The sequence below is a fragment of the Mchenga conophoros genome, linkage group LG5 (genome assembly GCF_057382185.1).
Source record: "Mchenga conophoros isolate Kocher_MC1m ecotype Shallow Benthic linkage group LG5, M_conophoros_male_GT1.1, whole genome shotgun sequence".
NCBI classification, from domain to species: Eukaryota; Metazoa; Chordata; class Actinopteri; order Cichliformes; family Cichlidae; genus Mchenga; species Mchenga conophoros.
In genome coordinates, this window is record NC_140530.1 from 5,942,811 (window position 1) to 5,964,445 (window position 21,635).

At 40.1% G+C, this 21,635-nt stretch overlaps 1 protein-coding gene across 5 annotated transcripts in view; it reads right to left on the reverse strand.

Annotated features, from left to right (window-relative positions):
* Positions 1 to 21,635, reverse strand: part of epha8 (eph receptor A8) — a 159,871-nt gene that overhangs the window by 50,249 nt on the left and 87,987 nt on the right. For all 5 annotated transcript variants that reach the window (XM_085272929.1, XM_085272928.1, XM_085272927.1 and 2 more), the window contains 3 exons: positions 10,190 to 10,345; positions 9,543 to 9,971; positions 7,300 to 7,424 (listed from right to left, as the gene is read on the reverse strand). In XM_085272929.1, coding sequence (XP_085129055.1) covers positions 7,300 to 7,424; positions 9,543 to 9,971; positions 10,190 to 10,345 — 710 coding nt within the window. The remainder of the gene's footprint in view (positions 1 to 7,299; positions 7,425 to 9,542; positions 9,972 to 10,189; positions 10,346 to 21,635) is intronic.

Below are 21,635 nucleotides of genomic sequence, written 5' to 3' on the forward strand. Positions count from 1 at the left end.
ATTATTATTGTTTGAGTTCTATGTCTTATATTTGGTCTGCCTCTGAGTCTGTGTCTCTGTCTATGGTGTCACCCCGTATGTTTGTGAATCTGTCTGTTTAGTTCTGTGTCTTGTTTGGTTCCCCGTGTCTGAGTTTCCTGTTTTATTGTGAAGGTCTCTGTCTGATGTGAGTGTGTTCACTTTACGTTTCCCCTGTCCCGTCAGCTCTGATTCCTCCCAGCCGTGTTGCCCTCCTGTCTCTCATCCCCTGATTACTGGTGTGTGTATTTAAGCCCTGTGTGTTCTCCTGCCTGTTGCCGGTTTGTCTGTGTTCCTCCGTGTCAGTCTGTGTTACTCGGTGTCCTGCTGGTCGTCGTCTCGGCCTCTCAGCCCTTTGTCGTATGCTCCCAGGTCTGTTATTTTAGTTCTTCCCAGTTTAGGTGTCTTCAGTTATTTGTCATGCCCCACTGCTTGTTTGCCACTACACCTTGTAAATAAACTTCACTAGCATTTTCATCCACTGCTTGCATCTCGGGTCCTCCTTCCTCCACACCACACGGCTCGCCTTCCCAGCCGTGACACAAATCAATTTTAATGGAATCCAATTGCAGCAAAAGGTGGTTCTACAAAGTATTGACTCAGGGGGCTGAATAATTGCGCACACCCCACTTTTCAGTTATTTATTTGTAAAAAATGTTTGGAATCATGTATGATTTTTGTTCCACTTCTCACGTGTACACCACTTTGTATTGGTCTTTCACGTGGAATTCCAATAAAATTGATTCATGTTTGTGGCTGTAATGTGACAAAATGTGGGAAAGTTAAAGGGGGCCGAATACTTTTGCAAGCCACTGTAAGTCCTGTCCTAATTTGTTCAGTGTCAGGTCATCTGTTGTCTTTGGTGCCACGTTTCCATGTTCCAGGTATCTTTGTATCCATGTCAGGTTTCATGGTTTTTTTGTTTTTTTTTTTTTTAATAAAAAATATTTTCCCCAGGTTAGGTTATTGTTTATCTTCACCTCTGCCTTCTGTTTTGTAATCTTTTAATTAAATTAAATTTTATTTATATAGCGCCAAATCACAACAACAATCGCCTGAAGGCGCTTTATATTGTACAGTAGATCGCACAATAATAGATACAGAGGAAAAACCCAACAATCATAGGACCACCTATGAGCAAGCGCTTTGGCGACAGTGGGAAGGAAAAACTCCCTTTTAACAGGAAGAAACCTCTGGCAGAACCAGGCTCAGGGAGCGGCGGGCATCTGCTGTGACTAGTTGGGGTGAGAAAAGGAAGACAGGACAAAGACATGCTGTGGATTAATAACAAGTATGATTCAGTGCAGAGAGGTCTATTAACACACAGTGAGTGAGAAAGGTGACTGGAAAGGAAAAAACTCAGTGCTTCATGGGAATCCCCCGGCAGCCTACATCTACTGCAGCACAACTAAGGGAGGATCCAGGGTCATCTGATCCAGCCCTAACTATATGCTTTAGCAAAAAGGAAAGTTTGAAGCCTAATCTTAAAAGTAGAGATTAATAAACGGCTTGCTTTCTGTTAATATTCAAATTTTCTTTCACGTTCCTTTGTGTCTGCATTTTGGTTCCACTCCTCAAATTCATACATATGTCTAACCGTTTTTCCCCACTCGGCGACACACCCGTCGGGGGTCAAACTCTGGTAATTCTGTTCTCAGACATGTGAAGCTAGAGACACCGGCAACCATAGTCAATTGTCTTCCAGGGGCCAGAGCAGGCGACATTGAAGGAAATTTAAAACTGCTGGCTAAGGGTAAACGTAAATTCAGTAAAATCATAATTCACGTCGGCAGTAATGACACCCGGTTACGCCAATCGGAGGTCACTAAAATCAATATTGAATCGGTGTGTAACTTTGCCAAAACAATGTCGGACTCTGTAGTTTTCTCTGGTCCCCTCCCCAATCAGACCAGGAGTGACATGTTTAGCCGCATGTTCTCCTTAAATTGCTGGCTGTCTGAGTGGTGTCCCAGAAACGATGTGGGCTTCATAGATAATTGGCAAACCTTCTGAAGGAAACCTGGTCTTGTAAGGAGAGACGGCATCCATCCCACTTTGGATGGAGCAGCTCTCATTTCTAGAAATATGGACAAATTAATTAAACCCCCCATAATATGACTATCCAGAGTTGGGACCAGGAAGCAGAGTTGCAGTCTTACACGCCTCTCTGCAGCTTCTCTTCTCCTGTTAACCCCCCCCCCCCAAAAAAAAACATCTCCTTTGAGACTGTGTCAGCTCCAAAACAGACAAAAAACAAAATAAAAACCAGCAACAAACAACTTAAACATAAACAATTACAAAGAAAGAACAATCGATTTGCCTTACAGAAACCTGGTTGCAGCAGGATGATTATGTTAGTTTAAATGAATCAACACCCCCGAGTCATTCTAACTACCAGAAACCTCGAAGCACAGGCCGAGGGGGCGGTGTGGCAGCAATTTTTCACACCAGCCTATTAATTAATGAAAGACCAAGACAGACTTTTAATTCATTTGAAAGCCTGATGCTTAACATTGTCCACCCCAGCTGAAAAATTTTAGAAACCAGTCTTATTTGTTATCATCTATTGTCCACCTGGGCCTTACACAGAGTTTCTCTCTGATTTCTCAGACTTTTTATCTGATTTAGTGCTCAGCTCAAATAAAATAATTATTGTGGGTGATTTTAACATCCATGTAGATGCTAAGAATGACAGCCTCAACATGGCATTTAATCTGTTATTAGACTCAATTGGCTTCTCTCAAAATGTAAAAGAACCCACCCACCACTTTAATCACACTCTAGATCTTGTTTTTAACATATGGCATAGAAACTGAACATTTAACAGTGTTTCCTGAAAACCCTCTCCTGTCTGATCATTTCCTGATAACATTTACATTTACAATAATTGATTACACAGCAGTGGAGAGTAGACTTTATCACAGATGTCTTTCTGAAAGCGCTGTAACTATGTTTAAGAATGTAATCCACCCACTGTTATCATCTTCAATGACCTGTACCAACACAGAGCAGAGCAGCTATCTGAACGCTACCCCAACAGAGGTCAATTATCTTGTTAATAATAATTTTACCTCCTCACTACATATGACTCTGGATACTGTAGCTCCTGTGAAAACTAAGGTTTCAGATCAGAAGTACCTGACTCTGTGGTATAATTCTCAAACACGTAGCCTAAAGCAGATGACTCGTAATCTGGAGAGGAAATGGCGTGTCACAAATTTAGAGGATCATCATAATTGGAGAAATATTTTGCTGATTTATAAGAAAGCCCCCCCAAAGCCAGAACATCTTACTATTCATCACTGATTGAAGAAAATAAGAACAACCCCAGGTTTCTCTTCAGCACTGTAGCCAGGCTGACAAACAATCAGAGCACTTTTGAGCCAACCATCGTTAACTAGTAATGACTTCATGAACTTCTTCACAAATAAAATTCTTATCATTAGAGAAAAAATTACCAATAATCATCCCACAGATGTAGTATTATCTACAGCTACTTTTAGTACCGTTGATGTTAAGTTACTCTTTTTCTCCAATTGATCTTTCTGAGTTAACTTCTATAATTATTTCCTCCAAACCTCCGTGTCTTTTAGACCCCATTCCTACAAAACTGCTCAAAGAAGTCCTGCCATTAATTAATGCTTCAATCTTAAATATGATCAACCTATCTCTAATAATCGGCTATGTACCACAGGCCTTCAAGCTGGCTGTAGTTAAACCTTTACTCAAAAAGCCATCTCTAGACCCAGCAGTCTTAGCTAATTATAGGCCAATCTCCAACCTTCCTTTCATATCAAAAATCCTTGAAAGAGTAGTTGTCAAACAGCTAACAGATCATCTGCAGAGGAATGGTTTATTTGAAGAGTTTCAGTCAGGTTTCAGAGCTTATCACAGCACAGAAACAGCTTTAGTGAAGGTTACAAATGATCTTCTTATGGCCTCTGACAGTGGACTCATCTCTGTGCTTGTCCTGCTAGGCCTTAGTGCAGCGTTCGATACTGTTGACCATAATATCCTATTAGAGCGATTAGAGCATGCTGTAGGTATTACAGGTACTGCACTCCAGTGGTTTGTATCATATCTATCTAATAGACTACAATTTGTTCATGTAAATGGAGAGTCCTCTTCACCCACTAAGGTCAATTATGGGGTTCCACAGGGTTCAGTGCTAGGACCAATTCTGTTTACATTATACATGCTTCCCCTAGGCAGTATCATTAGAAGACATAGCATACATTTTCACTGCTATGCAGATGACACGCAGCTCTGTCCATGAAGCCAGATAACACACACCAATTAGTTAAAGTGCAGGAATGTCTTAAAGACATAAAGACCTGGATGGCCGCTAACTTTCTGCTTCTTAATTCAGATCAAACTGAGGTTATTGTACTCGGCCCTGAAAATCTTAGAAATATGGTATCTAAGCAGATTCTTACCCTGGATGGCATTACCTTGGCCTCCAGTTATACTGTGAGGAACCTTGGAGTCATTTTTGACCAAGACATGTCCTTCAATGCACATATTAAACAAATATGTAAGCCTGCTTTCTTTCATTTGTGCAACATCTCTAAAGTTAGAAATATCCTGTCTCTTAGTGACGCTGAAAAACTAGTTCATGCATTTATTACTTCCAGGCTGGACTACTGTAATTCATTATTATCAGAATGTCCTAAAAACTCCCTGAAAAGCCTTCAGCTAATCCAAAATGCTGCAGCAAGAGTACTGACAGGGACTAGAAAGAGAGAGCAGATTTCTCCTGTTTTGGCTTCCCTTCATTGGCTTCCTGTTAAATCCAGAATTAAATTCAAAATTCTACTCCTCACATACAAGGTCTTAAATAACCAGGCCCCATCTTATCTTAATGACCTTGTAGTACCATATCACCGTATTAGAGCACTTCGCTCTCACTCTGCAGGCCTACTTGTTGTTCCTAGAGTATTTAAAAGTAGAATGGGAGGCAGAGCCTTCAGTTTTCAGGCCCCTTTTCTGTGGAACCAGCTTCCAGTTTGGATTTGGGAGACAGACACTATCTCTACTTTCAAGATTAGGCTTAAAACGTTCCTTTTAGCTGAAGCATATAGTTAGGGCTGGACCAGGTGACCATGAATCCTCCCTTAGTTATGCTGCAATAGATGTAGGCTGCCGGGGGATTCCCATGATGCATTGAGTTTTTCCTTTCCAGTCACCTTTATAACTCAGTATGTGTTAATAGACCTCTCTGCATTGAATCATATCTGTTATTAACCTCTGTCTCTCTTCCACAGCATGTCTTTCATCCTGTTTTCCTTCTCTCACCCCAACCAGTCGCAACAGATGGCCGCCCCTCCCTGAGCCTGGTTCTGCCAGAGGTTTCTTCCTGTTAAAAGGGAGTTTTTCCTTTCCACTGTTGCCAAAGCGCTTGCTCATAGGGGGTCATACAGTATGATTGTTGGGTTTTTCTCTGTACCTATGAAGCGCCTTGAGGCGACTTTTTTTGTTATTTGGTGCTATATAAATAAAATTGAATTGAAATTGAATTGTACTTCTGTATACTGTGACATTTACAGTTGCTTAGTTAATTAAGTGACTTAATTACTCACTTTTATTTACTAATTGAATTACTAAATGAAGCTGGAATTGTGCATTCTGCAGTTTTTAATAGTGTGTTATTAGTTTTTAAAGAAACAATATGCATTTTATACCATATTGTAAAAAGTATAAGGTAAGTTGAATTTAAAATATAATTAATAAAGTGTTGACTTTTTTCATCAATTCTTGTAGATACACAGAGTCGAGACTGAGCCTGATGATCATACTGAATCAGATGACAGCGGCAGGAATCTCCAAGTTCAACTGCGGATTGCAGATGCAATTATATTAATTCAGATTAATATAAACTCTTCAAGGGTCAAAATCTGCACACACATCATTCTGCATAGTGAAGGTCAGACAATTTGTGCATTGATCTTGAGAAGTAAGACTCATTAATTAATAGTAATATAATTAGACAAATGTTGAAACTTTATATTTCGATACATTTTGTCAACAACAAAAGAAACCAAGCTGTGCAGGCACTGATAACTGAACCTAAAGACCTTCATTTTTGTCAAGATTTGCCTGATTTAACTGTTGTTACCCTTGTTTAGAGTTCACCTTAATATGTATAAAAATGTGAAAAGATTTTGATGTGTGTTAGAATGATTGTTTAATTGGCAAGGTTTGAACGAACAATTTTCAGAAGCCTCAAAATTCATCTGTTACTATTCCACGAATGTTTCAAATAAATTTCACCTCCATTTCAACATTGAATACGACTGTGGACATAAGAGCTAAAAGATGCTGTCCACGCATGTGTCCGCTAAGCCCCAGAAGGGTATAACCTGGGTCAAATGTGTTATTGTGTCTGACACACCTACAATATGAGGACTCGCAGAGTGACGTCACTGAAAGTGTGTTTAAAGTGTGTTAAGTTCCAAAACTGGCCAGTAGGCGGTGAAACTGAAAGTGAGCAAAAACGCTAAACACACTTAAACACACTTTTTCATAAAATTGTGATGTTTCAGGACTTCCGAGATTTTTGGTTTGGGAGCATGTTGGGAGCCTCTAGAACACTTTAGAAGGCTCAGAAAAATGAGGACCTCAAAAATGTCCTCATTTTTCTGAGCGTCCTCATTTTGTGAGTGTGTTATCATAAAATTGTCCCAAGATGTCATGAAAACAAGTACACACACACACACACACACACACACACACACACACACACACAGAAAACCACACATACTCACCCAAATGCACATACATGCACACACACACACACACACACACACACACACACACACACACACACAGAAAACCACACATACTCACCCAAATGCACATACATGCACATTCAGGCAAACACTTGTGGCAATTAGCTTATCGACAGGTCACGCCCGCTGTCACTGTCCCTTTCGCTAAGTTGAAAAACTACACCGTCTCATTCGCTTTCTGGCTCTCATTCTCTCAAAACCCCATTTCCTTTCAAGTAGCTCAGCTGCCAGCAGGGTCTTTTTCTTGTATTAAGTTATCCTGCGTCTGTCCAACCGTCACTCCTCTGTTTTCACAATATTGTGCCTCAGCTTAGTCGAGGCCCTTTGAAGACAATGCGTTTACAGGTACAGTTTTTCCTCTCATGAGATGCCTGAAGAGTTTCACGTAAGTTCTTTTTGGAAAATAAGCACAATAGGTTGGCATCGGCCTCAAACAAGTGACTACAGAACTGTTTTTAAGGCTTGAGTGGTACAGATGTAGCAACTGGCGTACCTTCTCATAATATTTGATGTCGTACTCGAGGATAACTCCGTTGGGCTGATCGGGTTCGTGCCACAGCAGAGTCACGCTGTTCTGACTGGTGTTCTCCTGCCGGATCGCTAACACTTCAGAGGGGGCTGCACAAGAAACAGGGAAGACAAGGTTTTGTCAACTCTAGATGTTTTTCCATGGTTACAGAGCGTAAGGAGATGAGGTTACTATAAAGTAAGTAAAGGCCTACTCTGACAGGCTTTTTGTTTTGTTTGTTTTTTCACCTGCTGTTAGCTTTAAGCTGCAACTCACTCGCTGATGGCGTCCAACTTTATTTCTAGAGTTTCTAGAATTTTAACTGCTAATAAGATCGAGGTTCTAATTGTTGCCCAAGGCAAGGTGTAATTAACAAAGATTAAAAGATTTCTTGATGAAGTCTTACTTTAAACCTAGATTAAATGTAATTCTGTTGCACAAAAATATTGTATTGTTATCAGTGTATTAACTTGGCTTTTTACTTGTGTGCTGTACTCACATTTGGTCTTAAAATTAATTCAAAGTTGTATTACAGATGTATTAAAAAGAACAAACACTGCTTTTCACCTCCTGTCATTTGTACCAGACGTCCTTTTGGAGACATGCATTAGTCAGTGAGTGACACTAACAGTTACTTCCAACTAGTCAACCAGAGACTGATTACAAGTCATTGCTGTCACATTCATCACAACAGAAATGGGCCGAGTTCTGTTCATGACGTCAGCGTGGAGCATAGAAGAAAGTTAGCCATGAGTTCTGTTTGCTGACAGTAGCAACTATTCCAACTAGTCCTTACAGAAACAAAGTGCACATTGCACAACCTGTTTTTCATTATCAGCACAAAATGTCACTGAGACAGCACATTCCTTTTAAATATTGTTATTTTGGCACTTCTGCACATTTGACAGTAAAAGAACTACAAAGTGAGAAAAGTATGTCTGATACAGAGCCAAGGCTCCGAATGATGTGACTGCAAGTGAGTCGCCAATAACTCACAGGTGACTTTTAAACTTGAGATTTAAACATTTTATTTCATTTAATTTTCATGACATTTCTCTTCTTTTGGCTTCGGATTATTATATAGTTTTCACACTGACTTATTTCAGGTTAGATGTGTGCACTTGCATGTATGAACATGCACCACTGATGCAATCATATCTTATGCTACCAATATAAACCAGTCACAATCCTGCTTCAGTGCACCTTTATAGATCTGTAACGCCGTTGTCATCCATTTACTTTATGTGCTACACGTACAGATTTTGTATTTATGATTATTTATTTTATTACTTAACACCACACTCCCTTTAAGCCAACTTATTTCTGAATGGCTCAGAGCATGAGATTTGTAAGGAGGGTGGAGATTCTGTGTCTACTAAAGCCTTGGGCCTGAGATGACCACATCCGTGATGTCATAGATCCAAGAGTAGACATAATTGTCTGACGCCTGTGCTTTTGCCTCACAGGGATCTCTTTAATATTCACTGGCTTTATTTTAATTAGAAACTACACCACTGTAACAGAATATAAATGACAGAAAATAAAGAAAGTCTCCTTAATGTATTTGTGAGAGATTTACAAACTCTTTAAATCTTTACCAAAAGACTTACAAACATTTCTACTTGCGAATTCTCTTGAACTCACAGTTCGTTTTCTGCTGTCATTACTTTTTCAGTTTCTGTTAAGACACTTTCTCTTTTATTTCAAAATCTCTGTCATACAACTCAATTGTTTCTACTTTAAAGTCTCTGAGAAAGTAGCCATTAGCATGGCGATCACTGAGCTACAGGCTTCAAATTGGAATTTACATCCTTGTACTCCATATTAGTTTACATTCCTTGTATTTTTTTCAGTTTTATATTTCCTAATTTTTTCTTTGTTTCTTTTTTGTGTTTCTTGTGAGTTCTTTGTATTACTATCTTCTGTTTTTGAATTTCTACACTTTACAGATCCTTGTGTGGAGGGTGTGGCTTGTTCTCCAGCTCCTCTGGAGAAAAACGTCTATTATATATGTGGGGACCAGGAAGTAATGAAGTCACAAATACACACCTAACCTAATGCTGACTCTTCACCAAGATCATTTCCTCTCATCGCACTTCAGACAGAAAAATTTATTTTGAGGAAAAGTACAAGCCAAATACACTGGATATACATAAGGTTGTGATTAACTGTGCTGCCTACTAAACTCCTCGTAATGATTTCCAGTACGTCATTGTTCTGAACCCTACCTGCCTGGTTCGTTGTGATGTTGACCACGGCGTAAGGTGTTGGCTCATTGGTTAGGTGTGACACTGCATTCATGGCCAGGATGCGGAAGGAGTAGTTGGTGTGGGCCACCAGGTTGAGCACTGTCACCCAAGACTCCTTCAGCCCGGTCTGGCGAGGAACGAATCGGACCGCAGCCGTGCCCGAACGCTCCACCATCCCTCCTCCCCCTGCCCCAACACTTGCCCCTCCACCTGCCTTCCCTCCACCAGTGATGCCTCCAGGGGAGGATGAACAGTCCTCACAGGGCCCTCCTTCTCCTGAGCACTTCATACACAACACGCTGTACTGCAAGTCGCTGCGACCCCCTGTATCCAGAGGACGGTCCCACTCTAAATTCACGGAGGTCCCATTGACTGAGGAGATGACGCTTACTGGAGCAGATGGAGGGCCTGGAGAAAAGAAAGATTTGAGTTCATTCGGAGGTTTGATCATGTCTGAAAAAAAAGTAAATTCGATTTCTCAGGCAAAGATAAGTTCAGCACATCATGTCATGGTTATCGTGTGCTGTTTGAGTGTGTTTATGTGCATGTCTTTTCACTTTTTCAAGGCAATCCCACACCTTGCCTGTGGGACTGGGCTTTCTGGTACACGGTGTTTTTGTACTTACGGGAGCATGGAGCTGCCGGTGTGTCATCTGCTGCCCGATAGTAGTTGGTGTCACAGGGGCAGGAGAGGGCGGCTCTGGTCTCTGAGTGGCTGTGTTGAGGACATTTACCACACAGACCATCGCCTGCCACCGGCTTATAGAAACCCACCTCACAGGCTGCAGAAACGGGGAGATAGAGACAGAGAAAGAGTGAGAGAGGGGCAGGGAGAATAAATAGAGTAAATAGAGACCTTGCAGGGAAGCTGCATTGCCATAATCACTCAGACCGTGATAAAATTCAGAGAGAGTGCATTCAGAGAGGCATGAATCACACTCTTATAGCAAGCTGTGCATATCAACGTGAAGCTTCAACTTTTTCAAAACTGTGTCATCTCCTCTAAAGCATTCATTTTAGGACATAGACCCATCCCAACTCCCCCTTAATCTATGTATAATTACAGGCCTTGTAACCGCAGAGACTGCAGAGCAGGGGAGATGAAAGTCATACTTCTTTCTGTTCAGATTTGGGCTGAAAAGGCGCTGCACTGTTGATACTCCCAGTGAGACCATCTGAATCCAGACCGTGTTTCAACCTTATTCAGCTGCTCTGATACATATTCACTTTTAACTCTGCACTGATTAATAATAGAGGGGCTCTGATAAATATATTCTCTTTCCAGGCAGTTAATAGGCTTCTGCTTTGGTAAATGGGGCAGGGGTAAACCTCGCGTACACGCAGCAAAGCATCATATATGAAAACGATGCACCCTGTTTGCGCTTCTTCGCACATGGTAATTTGCGATTCCCCAAAATGCTGTGTTTTAGTTTACAGATGCAGTCTTTGCCTAACCTTTCCTTCTAAAGCAAATAGAAGACCATTTTAGGGCTTTAGACATCAAAGACACTGAAAGAAACATAAAATGGAAAATCAAGAAGAGCAAATTTATAAGAAAATATACAGTTGACATGTATTCCTGATTATTGAAGACATTTTTAGATATGTTTGTAAACGATTAAAACCACTCCCCATGCAAATGTTCAGCAAATCCATTCAATGTAGGGTCAGGCATTTGATGCAGTTATTTTTATGATATTATATTTTGAGAATCCCTCATAAAGCAGCTTTTAGTTATTTAAAACAGACAATATAAGAATCCGTCCTTATCTAAAATCTACCCATCTTCAGTGAATGGGAAGTTGCTACCACAATAATGTAATCCCACTGGCTTCCCCACAGCTGAAATTACAGCTTTTATCTGTCTGAACCTGGTGGCAGTGGGAAGTCATCCGTCCACTACTCAGTAGGTATGCACAGGTAAGCTTTGACTGACATATGAATATGAAATGGAAATGGGGACAAAATACAAACAATGTGGAGGACTTCTTGGCTCCAAAAGTAAACCAAACCAAACAATCATGATGTTCCCTCCATGTGTCAGTAGACCTCTTCATTAGATGCTTTAGGCTTAACAAAGAACGGAAAGAAAACCTCTGATCTTTTACCCAAAAGGAAGTCAAACACCAGAGACCAATTAGCAATTGCAACACCAACTATGTCTTACACTACACCCACTTTGGAAAATATACAGTATTTATATACAAGATATGAACTAGAGATTTTGGGAGATACTTACACAGGTAACATGTAAATGACTTTCAGGGGGTAAAGGAGGAAGAGGCCATGGAGCCTCAGCAACAAGTGTTCAGGACACTGCCAGGTTTGTATTTCAGAGCCAGAAGTGGCCATATTTACACTGAAATGTGACCAGTTTTATTTGGGTTTACTTATATAACAAGAGCAATATAAAGCCTCACTTTATATTGTAAGCTAAGGGTGCTACAATTAGATACAAAAACAGTGCTAAATTATAAGCTACAGCTAGGAAGCAAGGTTAGTGAGCTGAATTCATGGCTGCAACACATACTTGCTAATTAATCTTGTGAGTGAATGAGCTGCCTGGACATGAGGACACAGGAGTAATTATGGAGACAGTGAGTTTTATTTAACAAAAAAAAAAAAGCAAAAATATATTATATATAAGTAAACAAATAAAAAAAAAAAAAAAAAGTAATAAAAGCAACTTAACAAAATACCACCAAATTAATTGCATTAAAAAAAACTGACTTAACAGACAAGACAAAGTGGATTTAAATATTAGCTCATCAGACTAGTCTAACACACAAGGGACAACTGACAAAACACCCCCAAAATAATTAAATAGTTACTTCAGTTAATGGGAATCAAGCAGAAAACCAAATATGTCTCATAAGTTAAAGAAAGGAAACCAACACATTAACTTCCACTGTGTTTTTAATGCTTATTTTTCAGCCTTGAAAGCTTTCCATTTGGTTGGATCATATCCTTCATTGAACCTTTACTTGGATGTCTGTACACTCCAAGTACACACATACTAGATTTCACTCCATATTGGACTGTTGTTACATTAGGTCACTGACTAAATCTGCCCAGACAGACACATCCATCCAACTTGTGCCAAAAAGCTTAAAACCTGCAGAAGTACATTTTGCCATGATGACCTACTGTGACAGGCAGAAAAATTCACAACATGAAAATCATATCAGCGAGGCTGGTAAACATTCTGTCAAAAAGGGGACTTTATATCGTAGCTTCAAAATCTGGCACCAAAGTTCTATTTTGAAGTGCAGCGAAAGATTAATATATGCAAAACTGGCTATCAATTATTACGGAGAACCGCAGGGGACATGGGAGAAAAAAAAATTAAGACGGACTTTTGCGAGATCCCGAGTTAGTTTTGCGAGATTTCGCAAAACTAACTCGGGATCTCGCAAAAGTTTTGCGAGATTTCTCAAAAGTCCGTCTTAATTTTTTTTCTCCCATGTCCCCTGCGGGGCTCCGTAAATTATAATCAATTATTTGAGGAAATAATCCATTTAAAACCTGTCAAGTATAGTAACAAAACATTCTAAGAAACTGAAAGCAGCAACAGTGTCTGTCCTAGGAGGTGTCAGCAGTGTTTCAATGATAAAGGCATCCATATTAGTGGGTTCACCAAGACATTCTCAAGCCAGCTTAGAAGCATGTCCTAGGCCCAAGAGCCTCGTCCCGGCCTAAAACACCTCCCCTAAGAGGCACACAGAAATCAGATACTTGCCAGATAGAACAGAATAGACTAGACTAGAATAGGATAATCCTTTAATTGTCCCACAGGGGAAAAAACACATATACAAACAGAACAGGACACAGGACACAGAACAGAAACACACAATATTTTTACATATCATGGACAATAGTTACCAAAACAGTACTGTACAGTTATTAAAATTAAAGTACAGATAATTAGCAAACCCAGGTTGTAGTGTGCAAACGGAGCAGGATACTGAAAGATGTTTAAAATACAGATTGTGTATTGTACATGTGCATTAAAAAGTTAGTTAGTTAGTATATATAAACTGAGAAAGTAATGTGCAAGTTATAACAGTAGTAGTTGTTCGGTTGATTAGTGCAAATTTCAGCGCTGATGTAAACATCTGTGTTTGTTGGGAGCCGTTTTGATTGTACAGTCTGACAGCTGCAGGGAGGAAGGACCTGCGGAAACGCATCTAGGATGCAGCAGTCAGATACCTGAGCCACATCATATAGCTCTTATCCAGTGTGGAGGAGTAACAGCTCTACTCACCCCATCTCTACAATAGAGCCCTGACACCCTTCAGAAGAGGTTAATTTCTTTCATTTCTTCACTGCCCACTGATTATAACCATAGATAAGGGAAGGAAAGTAGATCGACTGGTAATTGGACAGTTTTACATTCACACTCAGCAGCTTCCTCACCACAACAGACTGTAATGCAGTAAAGCAGATGCTGCACCAATCAGACAATCTACTCTACCCTCATCTGTGAGCAAATTCACCATACTTCACACTCGCAACTTGTTCCAGATGCACGGTGGGCATTCCACTGGTTTCCGGCTACAGAAAATCAGACTGGTTCCAAATTATGTCTGCAGCATTTTACATTCACATAATATTTACAGAAATCAGCAAAAAATATTGTACGTCAGTTTTTGTTTTTTTTACTTTATTTATTAATTAATTTTTTGAGAATATTTCATTGCACTCTGTATAAAAAGCTACATTACTGGTGTGGTAGCTTCCTCGACCTTTGTAAATGATACAATTCAAACGATATCATGACTGATATTTTCCATGAAGCAAAAGTTCGAACCGCTGATTTTAAATTAATAAACTCTACACAGAGAAGCTGTTTAGAGATCGTTAACCTACATTTTCTAAGACTCTGGGGGAAAAAAGCATTTTAAATTTGTAGTTTTTATCCTCTCCTGACTTTGTGTGATCAAACATCTCTTTTGCCATCTGTTGGGTTTTTGTACTTTTCTGTTCCAAACTGGTCATTTACAGTCTTTTAACTCTACAAATTTCAATGTAAAACAGGACTATTCTAAAGGCACTTAATTTATAAGGAACATTTCCATAATAGTAATACAGCCAGTAACAATATATTCTGGCTTTCGGAAGTTTTAGCATCTAACAATTACTAATTTAAATTTTTGGATGCTTTGGGACTGTAGAGCTAGTTGTTTGTTCAGGTGTTTTTATTATCACTGAATGGTGTATACATAAGAAGCACCCCTCTGTATAATACCCTGTAATTTAATAGCACCACAAACAGAAGGTTTATCTTCCAAAATAACCATAAAGTTGACTTAACAGCTCTCTAAGACTCTAAGCAAAATGGCAGATTGACGCCGTGTTCATCATCTGTGGGTAACTTACAGTACTGTATAAGGGACTGACTAACAAGTCTAATAACAAAGCTAGCAAAATATGACATCACAAACAGCTGGAGCTGATATTGGTTGCAATACACAACAAGGATTTTAATTAATTACCTTTCATCAGGCTTGATGACTAGGGTTTTAGACAATGGTGCACGCACAGTGTTTTGTTAGTCTTGTCTGTAATTCAATCTCTATTATTTATAATTCACCATTTAATATACCATGACTTGCTCCTGTCTGCCTGTCCTTTCAGACAAAGATATAGGCGTCCATTAAGAGTGAGAAAGAGATCGAGTGAGGGGCTGCTGTGCTTCTAGATGTGTGTTTGTCATATAAAACCTGTCAGGGCTGATCACATCAAAAGACCTGGACAATCAATGTTATAAAAGAGCAACAGAAGACTTCTATGAGAAACGCATACATTAAAAGCTGGAAAAAAAGAAAAGTTCAGCTGAAAATTCTCTGACGTGCACACATTTTGTTTTCTCCAGAGACTCCAAAGAGTAAATAACAGAAATGCAAGGCTGGCAGCAACCTATGATTACATTTGTTAGCTTTTCAAACGCTACATTTAAACACCACATATTACTTGTGGTGTTACTGTCAAAATCAGAAAGCATAATTTTTCATACATATTGTTTTAATGCTATTCAGAGTTATCTTAAATTGCCTAACTAAATATATAATAATCTTCAGTAATATTGTCACATGTTGAAAATCTTAAATATCTTTAAGATGCCGCAAGGACATAAAGAAAGCCATAAGAAAACAGTTTTAGGGGGCTGACACATTTGGGAACACAAACCAGAATGGGGAGCTGAGGTCGGTCAGCTGGTAAGGAGGCAGAAACAGCTCACATTTATTCTGCTGTTTACGAACAAATCCTGTGCTGAGACAAAAATGACTGGCTTTTATTTACAGACATCAGGCTGACATGCCTGCAAAACCGAGAGGGATCTGCAGTGTTTGCAGCACATACTTCAGCTAAGACGGTTCGGGGGACTTTACTTCGAAGTCCATGGATTCCACCACAAAGCTCATTCTGGGTATTTATCCTTGGTTGTCAGCAGTGAGCGAGTCAGTATGTAAGCAGTATTGTCCCAAGTGAGACGAATATATTTTATTTTGCCACTTGGGGGCAGCAAAACAATCTTTAAATACATAATTCATACACTATTGCATCATAAAGTTGTTTACGGGAAATATGTCACACTTTAAGAACAATGTCAGTATTTATATGAAGCTGTGTTTTGGAGAATTTAAAGAATTAAAGTGTTCTTTAAACTCAGTTTTGGTCTCCATCAACTCATGAAGATGGTTGATCATTTATAATCGCATATTAAATTCTTCTGCATTAGTTGTCAAGTATGAACGATCAGATTTAAGTCTGGACTTTAAGTCTGATTAAGTCACTCCAAAATGGTGGACTTCTTTGAGTGTTTTGGATCATTGTCCTGCTGAAAAAGTGCACTTGACCCGAGCTTCACAGCTGGAAATTCCCCTTTATGATTTTTGGTAGAAATTCTGGTATTCATGGTTCCATTAGTTATGGTAAGTTTTCCAGGCCCACACTGTCACCACCATGTTTGACTGTTGGTATGATGTTCCTTTTATGAAATGATGTGTCAGTTTTACGCCGGTGAAATGGGACTGAAACCTTCCAAAAAGTTCAGATTTTGTCTCGTCAGTCTTTTGTGGCCTTCTGGATGACTCATCGATGCAGAGTAGTGAGGAATAGTTTTGGAAAGCCAGCCACTCCCAGCAAGGTTTACCACTGTTCCAAGTTTTCTCCATTTATAGATAATGTCTCTCACTATGGTTTGTTGGAGTCCCAAAGACTTTTTAGTTATTTTGTAACCGTTTACAGACTGATAAATGTCAGTTACTTTGTTTCTCATCTGTTCTTGAGTTAGATTATGCCATGATGTGTTAACATAATCTTAGGATGTCTAAGGAATGGAGAAGTGTACTGGTACAAGAACAAGAACAAGGCTGATGTGCAGAGCTTTAGTAACTACAGAGGGATAAAACTGATGAGCCACACCATGAAGATATGGGAGAGTTGTGTAGATTGACAAAGTTGTTGAAGCTTTGAGACCCTGGGGAGGTGGAGGGAAGCATGGGAGAAACGAGGATTGAGAAGCAAGTAAGAACCATGTCTGTGACAGGTGAAAAGGTGAAGATGTGAGGAACAGAGATAATGAAGGTGGGTGAGTTTAAAACTTGGGTTCAACCATCCATAGTGACAGACAGTGCACAAGAGAGCTAAAGAAGAGAGTGCAGGCAGGGTGGTGTGTGCAGAGATGAGTGCAGGGTGATTTGTGATAGAAAGATAGCAGCAAGAGTGAAAGGTTTACAAGATGGTAGTGAGACCTGTTATGACGTATGGGATGATGGTACTAACAAAAAGACAGGAGGTGGAGCTGCAGGTGGAGTTTAACATGCTACGATTTTCACTGGGAGTGAACAGGATGAACAAGGCTGGAAAGAAGTATATCAGAGAGACAAGTTGAGCATTTAGAGACAAAGTTAGAGAACTGAGATAGTTTGCACATGTGCAGATGAGGGAAAGTGAATGAACTGGACAAAGGATGCTTAATATTGAGCTTTTAGGCAAAAGGAAAAGAGAAAGAGTTCTTGGATGTAGTGAAAGAGGACATGCAGAGGTTTGGTGTGATGGAGAAGAATGCCAGGGATCGGGTGAGATGGAGGCAGATATGACCCCCAGAGGGAACATTTCAAAGAAGAAGAATCATGTAAATTAACCCACTGCCAAAAGTGAGAGTTGGGTAAAACTCAAACCTGAGATTTTAGGGAGGTAGAACAGATCAATATTTGGTTCAGAGGTCTTAAAAGTGATGGTGGAAACAAAATCTTGTGCTACACAAGTTTCACAGCCTTGTGTTCAGTCATGTAATTTGGCTGCAGGGCTGAATGCACTAGAAATGGATAAAAACACATCTGTTCATGTGCTTTCCCTTTCAGAATACTATGTCTGTAGTGACCTCTGTGACTGCCAGAAACAGGGCCTGTCAGACAGGACAAAAAAATCCTGCATTTAAGTACAGTTTCCTGAAGAAAAAGCTGCCCAATAGCACAGAGACCTGCTACAGAGACAGTGGAGCTCAAGCTGCTGGTTAAGGTTAGTTTGTTACCTTGGCATCAACACACTCAGATATAAAAGAAAACCCTCAAAAAACAGCACAAAATTCTCCATTTATCAATAATTAAGATTCTTCCAGTTGGTGCAGAAGCTCATCCCCAACCTGCAGAGGGCACTCGACCCTTTTTTCAGCTGTGAACCGCCTCAGACTGGTGGGAATGAGCTTTCTTCAAAATGTTTCTGGGCTCAGCCTCAGAGATCAGATAAGGAGCTTGGTCATTCAAGAGGGTCCATATCATATCAAGAAGCGCACGTTGAGGTAAATGGGCAATCTAACTAGGATTTCTCCTGAATGTCTCTTAGGTGAGGTGTTTTTGGCACCTCCGAGCAGACCCTGGAAACACTGGAGATATTATGTTTCTTGGCTGGCATAAGGAATGGTAAATGGCCTGTATTTATATAGCACTTTACTAGTCCCTAAGGACCCCAAAGCGCTTTACATATCCAGTCATCCACCCATTCACACACTGGTGATGGCAGCTACATTGTATAGCCACAGCCACCCTGGGGCGCACTGACAGAGGCGAGGCTGCCGGACACTGGCGCCACCGGGCCCTCTGACCACCACCAGTAGGCAACGGGTGAAGTGTCTTGCCCAAGGACACAACCACCGAGACTGTCTGAGCCGGGGCGCGAACCGGCAACCTTCCGATTACAAGGCGAACTCCCAACTCTTGAGCCACGATCGCCCCTGTTGTCGAATGTCCCCCTGAAAAGATAAAGGAAGTGGCCAGGGAGAGGCAGGGTCCAGGCATCTCTGCGTAGACTGCTGCCTCTGTGACCTGGGCCCTGTTATCAGTTGTAGAAAATCCATGGAGGGATAATAATTTAGACCCCAAAATATGAAAATCTTACTATGAAAATCTAATTTTCAGTATATTATATAGTTTTAAACTGCTGAAATTTCCTTTAGATCAAAACCTCTAAATAAAAATTGCATTAGCTTCACTGAAATAGCAACCCACCACATAAACAGACCCACACTTATCTGCAAAAAAGAGGAACTGTTTGGATATGTATACACACACACAGACACACACACTCACGTGTATCACTATAGATAAACAGACAGGGGGTGATAGTGTTCTGCTCTTTCACTCCCTAACAGGAGCCAGAAACTATTTGTGTTTACAATATTTATCTCAGACTGTTTTCTCTTCCTCCTTTTTTATCCCGTTAATCCCTCCATCCCTTGATGTTTTTTTGTGAAGCCCCTGAGTTGAAAAGCAGGTCACGATAAACATCGGAACAGCTCGTTCATCAATGGGAGAGGCGGCGAGAGCTTTGAAGTCTCTGACAGATTCACCAGGAGTTTCACGCACACACACACACTCGCGCACACACACAGAAAGGTTATGGTAATGCAAAAAACGCACAAACATACACATTAGGGTGATGTCTGATGCTGCCACAGTAACCACACGCAGCGTGAATCTATCAACCCACAGGTGAATATGCAAAGGCAGAGAGAAGGTGCTTTGTAGCAGGACCAGCTGTGATAACCTTTCATTTCACATCTGACGTGCTGCTCATTTGATGCTCTGGATGGAGGAAAAATTAAGATATAACTGGGAATTACAAAAACTAATGCCGTCATCAAAACACGAGTAACATGATCAACTAGTAAAAAATCTCATCAGTGCCAAGCAAAGACGAGCAGAACCAGCAGCCTATAGCAGGGCCTGCTTGGCTTTTTGTCTGCGTCACAAGGTCTGATGGATTGCTTCACAGCACAAAACAGAAACTGTTTCGGAGTGTTTCTTTCGCAGTCCCAAAGTTTTGATTGACGGCCAGAGATTGTCACTTTTGTTCACTCTCATTTCCAGCTATTTAAATTTCTGAATGTGCATTGCCAAATTCTACTTTAGCTAATCAACAGCAACCAGTAGCTGATGTTTGCTCTCACAATGAGTTTCAGGCATTGTTTCAGTGCATTTTGCAGCTGTAAGCACTTTTCTCTCCAAAGATATAGGAGATTAAACTCCAAATGTGATATTAAAGAAAATGCAAACTAATGAGCGCTCTTGATTTTATGTGCAAATTTCAACACTTATGTCACATTATGATTCCAGCTTCAAATTTCAATATGAAGCCTGTTTTACTGGGCTCTTAGCCCAGGAAGATGTTTGATAGGCACTTTATTGATCCCACAGGGGAAATGACTGTATTACAGCAGTGTGATAAAGAATAAGAACGGTATAATCTGCAGTTGTTAAAAGTACCACAGGCCCACAGTGAAGGCTGAACGTTTAAAAATGTGGGGATTTGCAAAGACTAAGAGAAGAAAATCAAAGATCCCTCTAAGTGTGAAATCCAATACTTCTATAATATTACATTTCAGGGCTACCCCTTTACAAAAAAGTATAATGTGGAGTTGATCTTCATTAAAAAGATCAGCTGCATGTGATACTTATCTCCTTCTGGTGCTATTTTAGTCATAGAAGCACGAGGCAGGCGCTTTAGTGAACGTGCCACACTCAGCAGTCGTCAGAAATGGTGCCAGTTATGTTTTATATAAGATCCTCTCTGGTTCGTCTATAAGGAACTCCTGGATGGAGGTGGTTGATGCACTTATGCACAAAATCTGTCAGTAAAGAGAATACACGACAGCATCATAGGATGTTTCCATGAATGAATGAAGCAGGAGTCAAACATTACTCATGAAGAAGAATGGCAGAGCCACAACTATCATGCAGTACTGCTTACTACAAATAAAGGCTGAATAAAGATGAATTATGAGCATTTTACGTAGCAATGTGTTCTTAAAGTTGTTTCCCTTCAAAGTGACATTTGTGTGTTTGTTTTCGTGTTTCAATAAAGCGTGGATGTGAATTATTAGCCCAGTATTCCTGCAGCAGCTCCTCCTCGCCTGCACCTGCGTCTGCTTCTGTTCCTCCAACACAGAGATGATTTTAGCCTCCAGAACATTAATTAACGTCAACAACATTAATTAAAAGGCTTTCATGTCAAGAGGAGAAATATTTAGGTTTGCTTAGCTAGAAAGTTCTAAATCCAAATACTGCGTTTGTGTGACGACTTGCTCGTCGCGTCAGGGATTGGCAGACATCTTCATAGCAGGTGAAGAAAAAACCCTCGAGCGATAAAGAACTTGTAACATATTGAATTAAACATGCTACAAGTTTGAAAATAAAGCTGTGAACAAAACGTTGTTCGCAGCTTTGCAGCAGCATGAAATGCTAATTTTGTTGATTTTATAACAAACACTTGTTTTGATGTTTAACAACATGTATGCTCATCCTGGGAGCCAGAAGATTCAGACAGAATCAGTTCAAGCAACGATTTTTGTTCCACATGACACACAACAAGCACTGTTCTCATAAATCACACCTCACTGTCTAGTTTTAAATACAATACATTTTTAGTATTATTTAATAAGGATAAAAGCTGGTGACTCTGTTTTTCCTGTACATTAAACTTGTGTGTTTTTAGACTGTTTCCGCCTCTGTAGCTGCTGTTTTATTATTAAAATCGTACCCAAGCCTCATAACTGACCCTAAACTTCTG